We start from the raw sequence: 6,644 nt of genomic DNA, 5'->3' as shown, positions 1-6,644 counted from the left end.
GTTCAGAAGCCCACCCACATTTGAGAACCTCTGGGCTGGACAAGCTCCTCATTTTATAAAGAATGAGAAGAGAACCAGAGGACAGTGGACTTACCCAAAGCCACAGGGCAAATATTGACAGAACATTGGTACCCCAGTGGGCCCACCCAAACGGCGACCTGGGAAGGTGACCAGGATCACCCACCCTGTGTGGCCCACCTGCCTGCTAGTTCTTCCTTCCCAGGTGCTTGGCAAACGCCAGGCCCAGCCAGCATCTGCCCAGCTTCCGGGGCTAGGCAGGGGCGGGGAGGGAAGCCCTGGAGCATCAGCTCCAGCAGCTGTTGGAGCCCCGCAGCTCCGGCCTCAGGAAATGTCCTGCTGTCATCTGAGAGACGCCGGCCAGACACTGGGCACACGGGGCCCTCCCCCCACCCCCTGTCCCCAACAACTCAGAGTCCGATATCCAGGAAAGCTTTATTCCCTGCTTGGTGAACAAGAGTCTGCACACACAAGTTGACCATCAGGTGATTTCACAAACCCCACCCCCCACCCCCACCCCCACAGACAGACACTACGGGACAGGTCCAGCACACCCACCACAGTGTGGCCTCGCCAGCCCCGAGCGGGCCACGAGGGAGGCAGCATCTTTATCCAGGCGGGCCCTGGGCTGATGGGCGAGGCTGGCTGTGGAAGGGTCACTTGCTGGATAAGGTCACTCCCAGAGGAGCCAGCAGGGGCAGGACAGGGGAGGAACACGTGGCTCACGGGTGGCTTCCACCTGTGGCCTTGGTGCCGGGAGAATCGCAATCGTCCTTGTCTTACGGACAGAGGGGTACTTCAGCTCGAGGGTGGGGTGGGGAGGAATGGCAAGAGAAGCGATTTTGGAAAGGGGAGGCCTGGCTAGGAGCAGGTTCCCTCTCTGCCAAAACATCAAAGACTCCAAGGGTCACCACTTCCGCCTCAAGCCGAGCTCAGACCATAGTCCAGGATGAGGGCTCAGGGCTGCCCCCTGGGTGGGGCTGGAGAGTTCCTGCTGCTGGCTGCCAGGACGCCCCAGCTCAACCATCCTGCATTGCTCACTCGGACCACATTGATGAAATAATCTCCTCATTGCTCTTCTTTCTCAGGATGGCAAGGAGGGAGCCAAGATTTCAGGCTCCTCTCAGTAACTATTGGTCTGTCTGCCCCAGGGCCTTCCTGGACCTGGCATCTTTCTGTCGCTCAGTGGGGAAGCCCTGTGAGGCCACCCAGAGAACCCACTTCTCGGCCAGTGCTCCTGTGTCCTGCTCGCTCCACAGCCTCAGGTTGGGGCCAGCACCTACGACCCCTTCCCCACCACCTGAGACCCGGTTCTGGCCACATTTGGCCTCTCCTCCTCTCCACCCTGGAGCTCCCTGCCTGAGGCCCCTTCCCTTCCCTGCCCAGTATCCAGACAGATGGCTTCCTGTGTGGGCAGGCCTGTCCTTCCAGCCCTGGCCTGCCCTTTGTGGCCTGCCCAGGGTCACCCAGAGGGGTAGTAGGGCGTATCACTGTGGTAGTTGTAATCCGGGCACACCTTCTGGACTAGCCTGTAGTCCGTGCTGTAGAAGGCGATGTAGACGCAGACGACTTTGAAGGGCTGGGAGCAGCTCCAGGTGGCCGAGCTCTGAGCATGGTCTCGGGAGCAGGTCTTGGCTGGGTCGTGGGTGCAGAGCGAAATCCGGCGGCCCCGTTCCACCTTCTCCCACTCCATCCGGCAGTTGAAGATTTTGGAAGCCTTGGCTTCAATGAAGATCTGCTGCTCCTGGTGGAACTCTACAGCTTTACTGGGGGGCACAAGGCTGATGGAGATATTGCCCTGGCCTGTGGCATTGTGTCGGAAGTGGACACTGAAGGTCCCGTTGCCGTGGTCCACGATCTTCCCCGTGACCAGCAGGTTCAGGGCTACCGTCTTGATGTTGGAGTAGAAATCACCCCAGCCAAAGATTTTCTTCACTTTGGCTGATGGCGGGGGGCTGTGGTTTGGGCGACTGGGGGGCTGCCCAAGGACCCCCCATGCCTCCCCAGGTGGAGCCAGCAGTCCTAGAAGAGTAGAGTTGGCCATGTGGCGGGATTTAGGGGACATGTGGCCCCGCTTTCGAGGCATCCGGGGCCGGGCCTGGCTCTCAGAGTCATCATGCTCAGGGTCCTCTGAGCCTGGCGGACCGTCATCCTGGCCGCAGATGACCTGCGGAGGGAGTTGGGAGGAGGGTGAGCACCTGGGTCTTCCTTCTGAGGACTCAGGAATTCCGGTCCACCACTCCCTACCACCAGCACCATCTCTCTGCCCCTCCCTTCCACTCTGACTTGGGGCCGAGGGGCCCCGGCACATCGCTCACTTACACTGGGGGTTGGGTGTGCATTCTGGCCTGTGTCAAGGTTCCATCTCATGTTCTGACACTCAGGTCACCCCTAGCTCCTCTCGCCACTGTGCTGCCTCTGGCCACTATTCAAAGTCTGGAAGGATGGTGGAGAATTCTCTCCAGGGACCAAGGATGCAGAGGTACACAGCTTCTACTCTTAAGAGAGCTCCAAGTCTGATGGGGGAGGCCCAGCTCCTGATCTCGGGAGAGCTTTCATCAGACCGCAGAAGTACACCCCTCTGTTGACAGAGCAGTTGTCGTCTAGGAGAGATACAGCCTCCGCCTCTGTGATATTCCCAGGCTAACGGGGGCGGTACACTGTCTGCCTTCAAAGAGCCCCAAGTCAGGTAGGGGTCCTCCATCTCTCTGCTGAGAGAGCCCCTCGTTTGACAGGGGAGGTACAGCCCTTGCCTTTGGGAACTTTCTAGTCTGTTGAATGAGACACCATTCCTACACTGGGAGAGTTTCTACCCTCAGAGGCAAAGAAAACCAACAGATGATGGAAAAGAAAACAGAACCCAGTGAAGTTCTCTCTCAAGTACAAATGCGGTTTAGGTTTTAATGGGAGGATTTGAGGGAGACCTGGGTGAGTTCCATAACCAGGATGACCAAACTCCACTGATGATAACACGCCAGGATACGACATACTAGGAAGGAGATCTTATTCCCATTTCACAGATGGGGACACCTGACTCACAGTTTACATCACTAGAAGACTAAGTCCTTCAGGGTCAGTCCTCCTGATCCACCATACTCCCAGGCTCTCGGACCAGATGGGTCCTTCTTCGGGAGTTTTATCCAAACCCTACCCTCATCTGGGATCTCTGGAAAGCTCTGCGGAGGCTCGGTTGGCCTCTGCTGCATCCACTCTACTGACAGGCAACATCTGGGGAGGCTTCTTGAAGGAGCTGTGGGGAGGGCCGGCAGGACAGCCTGACAAGCTCAAACACAGGACAGCTCAGAAGGGCACCAGGGAATGGACCAGGTTCCCTGAGGACAGCTGCCTGGCGTGGGTATGCTCAGCTTTTCAAGAAAGGCCCTCTGTGTCTCATAACCAGCACCAGGTGTACCAGCTCACAGCTGGGCAGCATCTGGATTTGCTGGGAGCTGGGATAGGATGTGGAATGCCTGAGGCTGTTATACGCACGGCTACAAAGGGGTTCGGGGTCTTCATGTCCCCTGTTCTGGCCCTGGTCATGTCTGTGGCTGTGCGCGGTGTCCCTGCCTGCCAGGACCCAAGGGTGGGGCAGAGGGAGAGCAGGAGGGGAGGGCCGCGGGGCTGGGGTCAAGGCAGAAGACGTGCGCGTGTACTTAACCCTGAGGGGGCGGGGGGGGGGGTGGTGCGGGGGTGGGTCACAGCTAAATGGCTGGAGGATGAAGAGAAGGGCCCTAGGGGGAGATGTGACAAGGGAAGGGTTCTTCCACACAATGGCAAAGGGGATTATTGTTTTGAGAAGACCCAGATGTGGGTCTGAGGCTTCTCCACGACAGGATTGGTAGGTGGCGGTCGGTCGGAGGGGATTCGCGCCCTGAGCTGGGGTCTGGTGTGGATTCCCCGCGTCCTGGGCCGCCAGGAAGGCGCGAGCGAGCGCACGGGGAGCGGGCTTCGGGCGCTCCGCTCAGCTGCCGCGAGCGCCCGGGGCGGGAGCCGCCTGCCCTGGTCCTGTGGGGCTCGGGCTGCGCGCAGCCGGGAGAGGAGAGGAAAACAACAGGCGAGGAGGGAGGGAGCGGGAGGGAAGGCGGGAGCGAGGGACGCGGGGGCCACCCCCCGCCTGGGCCAGCTAGTGCGCTGGGGGCCCCAGAACGCGGGGCCCTCCGGGTCCCTCCGCGTCCCCGAGGTCACGGAAGAGCCCATACCCTCTACCCTAGCAGGTCATCAGCTCCACAGCCACCCTCCACCACCCTTCCGCACGGCCCGGGGCCCGGGAAGAGGTCGAGTGACCCTTGGCGACGTCTGCGGGCATTTTCCCTCGTGCCCGTCGCACCTCCCGCCACCAGCGGCCGAGTAGGTGGGCCAGCCCAGCACCCTCTCCCCGCCCCTATTAACCCTTCCCGTACAGTCTCCGGCCTCGGACCCGCCCTCTCCCCCAGCCTCGAGGCTTCTCCTCCATCCCCGGGATGCTGGGGGGAAGGGAGAAAGTTTTCGGGCTCGGAAGCTTCCCGCGCTCTCCCCCAGTCCTCCCGGCCCCCGCCCCTCCGCGCCGCTCCCCGCGGATCACTCACCAGATAGAGGCTGCCCTGCACTAGGAACACGAAGCAGCAGCGAGTCAGTTGCATCTTCCTCCTTTGCTCTCGTGCCCCTTCCTCGCGTCTGTTCCCTTCAGGGTCCCAGGCCCTTCCTCACCCCTGCTCGCTCTTTCAGGCGCGCCGTCCCATGCTCCAGTCCCCCGGCCCCTGGCGGCCCTCCGCGCGGCCAGCCGCCCAGGACCGACCCCGCCCGCTTCGGTCCAGCTGTGCAGTCGCCGCCCCCTCCCCTGGTCCAGCTGCGCGCGGCGCGGCCCCCTCTCGCCGCGACCAGATGTGCGCCCCGACCGCCTCGAAGGGCCCCAGCTGCGCGGTGGCTCCGCGGCTCCAGATATGCCCCCTCGGTTCCAGCGGCGTCGCTCTCGCCCAGATGTGTTGGGGACCCGCGCGCGCGCTCGCCCCAGAGCTAATTCCCCAGGCCAGATGGCCCCTCCCGCCCCGTCGCGGCGCGCCCCCTGGCGGACGCCCCTGGCCGCGCCAAGCCCCGCCGCCGCTACCCGCGCTGCCTCCCGCCAGACTGGAGCGCTCCTGGCGCCCAGGCGGCTCCCGCTTCCTCGTCCCTCCCACCACCGGCGGCGGCGGCGGCGGCAGGTACTGTGAGCCCAGCCGGTACCTCCGGAGTTAACTCCTCCCCTGCCGGCCTGCAACCCGGGGATTTAGGACGCAGGGGGCAGGATTTGGGGGCGGAGTTTACTCCGCGAGGCAGGGTGGTGACCTCGGGGATAGGGACCCTACTAATTCCAACCCTGAGCAGGGCCCCTGTTCCTGGTAAGGAGCACTGAGAATCTGCTGCCCTGCCCTGCCCTGAACCCCAAGAGACCTGGAATTTGAAAAGATTATTTTTCCCAAACCCCATTACAAGAGAGCCAGAAAAGAAGGTCTTCCTTATTGTAACCTGACTCCACAGCCCAAAGTCCACTTCTGTCTGCAGGACTTGCTTTTGTGCTGGGGGAAGTTCTTCTGGGTGTCTAGCCTGTACTCCTTTGGTTATAATATCAATTCCTATCCTCTTCTGCTTTACTCAGAGGGGCTGGGATAACCCTCCCCACCTCCCCCCAGTACCTCTCAGTCCAGTCGCTGCGACAGGAAACTTGACTGGAGTCTTGGGATGAAAAGGCAGCTAGGGGCCAGGCTGGATATCTGGGGCTGTGGTCAGGGGTAAGCCTCCTGAGAAGCTGAGACGTAAGGTGAGCAAGTCCCCTGGAGGCTGTACCTCCATTCTTCACTCTGTCCTTCCTGTGATCCAGGGAGTCACAGGCTGGGATGTGGGGCTCCTATGCCAGCAGGGTCTCTGTCTCAGGTTTCTGCAAACCTCCAGCGCAAGAAGGAAGAAAAAGACCCTCATTCGAGATTGCAAAGTGGGGCCCATCCCCCATTGCCCCACATCTCCACGTTGTCTTCCTGGAATTGCAGGGCCCCTTTAGTCCTTAGAAAAACCAAAGGTCAAGTCCCAGCACCCAGCACTTCTCAGAGGCTGTGAGGCTGAGGAGGTACCCCAGCATTTGGAGTGGCCCCAGCCTGGGCTCGGCCCATGGGGCAGGGTGGGTGGGCACTCTGCTGTGGCCCTCGAGGCCCAGCTTGGTCTCTGGCTGCAGCCCCCAGCACGCACCCAGCCTCCTCCCCCACCATCTGCCAGGCGGGTGCATGGGGAATGCAGATGAATCTTAATATCAGCCTGGGCCAAGTGCGATGAGGGAGACAGATTCTGCAGAACCCAGACAGCGTCACGGGGCCCCCTGCATTCCCCAGGCACCCTGGGCAGTACAGGAGACAGCAGCCCTTCTCTGGTGGTGGTAGGGGGTGTGCATGTCTAATCAAAGACCATCCCCCACCCCACCAAAGCCAGGGGAAGAAGGAACAGATAAATCTTTGTCTGGCCTCTGAGCCTCTGGTCCGGCTGGAAGGAAGAAGCTGTAGGCCTGAGCGTGGGCAGCTGGTTCCGGCGCTCAGCCAGGCAGAGGCGTAGCTGGGCCCACTCCTTGTCCATCTCCAGAAGGTCCTATCCCCAGGAGAGCAGTGTGACCCAGCAGAAAGAGCACA

At 61.4% G+C, this 6,644-nt stretch overlaps 1 protein-coding gene across 1 annotated transcript; it reads right to left on the bottom strand.

The window, feature by feature from the left end:
• Positions 1–441: 441 nt before the first annotated feature.
• Positions 442–5,125, bottom strand: NXPH3 (neurexophilin 3). Its single transcript, XM_086355467.1, has 2 exons — positions 4,584–5,125; positions 442–2,185 (listed from the first exon to the last, which is right to left on the bottom strand). The coding sequence occupies exons 1-2, from the start codon at positions 4,635–4,637 to the stop codon at positions 1,481–1,483; spliced, it is 759 nt and encodes a 252-aa protein (XP_086211593.1). The 5' UTR covers positions 4,638–5,125; the 3' UTR covers positions 442–1,480.
• Positions 5,126–6,644: the final 1,519 nt, after the last annotated feature.

The sequence above is a fragment of the Bos grunniens genome, chromosome 19 (assembly GCF_055505025.1).
Source record: "Bos grunniens cultivar Pamir isolate PY7600 chromosome 19, Bosgru_T2T1.0, whole genome shotgun sequence".
Taxonomy (NCBI): domain Eukaryota; kingdom Metazoa; phylum Chordata; class Mammalia; order Artiodactyla; family Bovidae; genus Bos; species Bos grunniens.
Note: the sequence above shows the minus strand (reverse complement) of the source record. Positions and strands in the feature narration are given on the sequence as shown.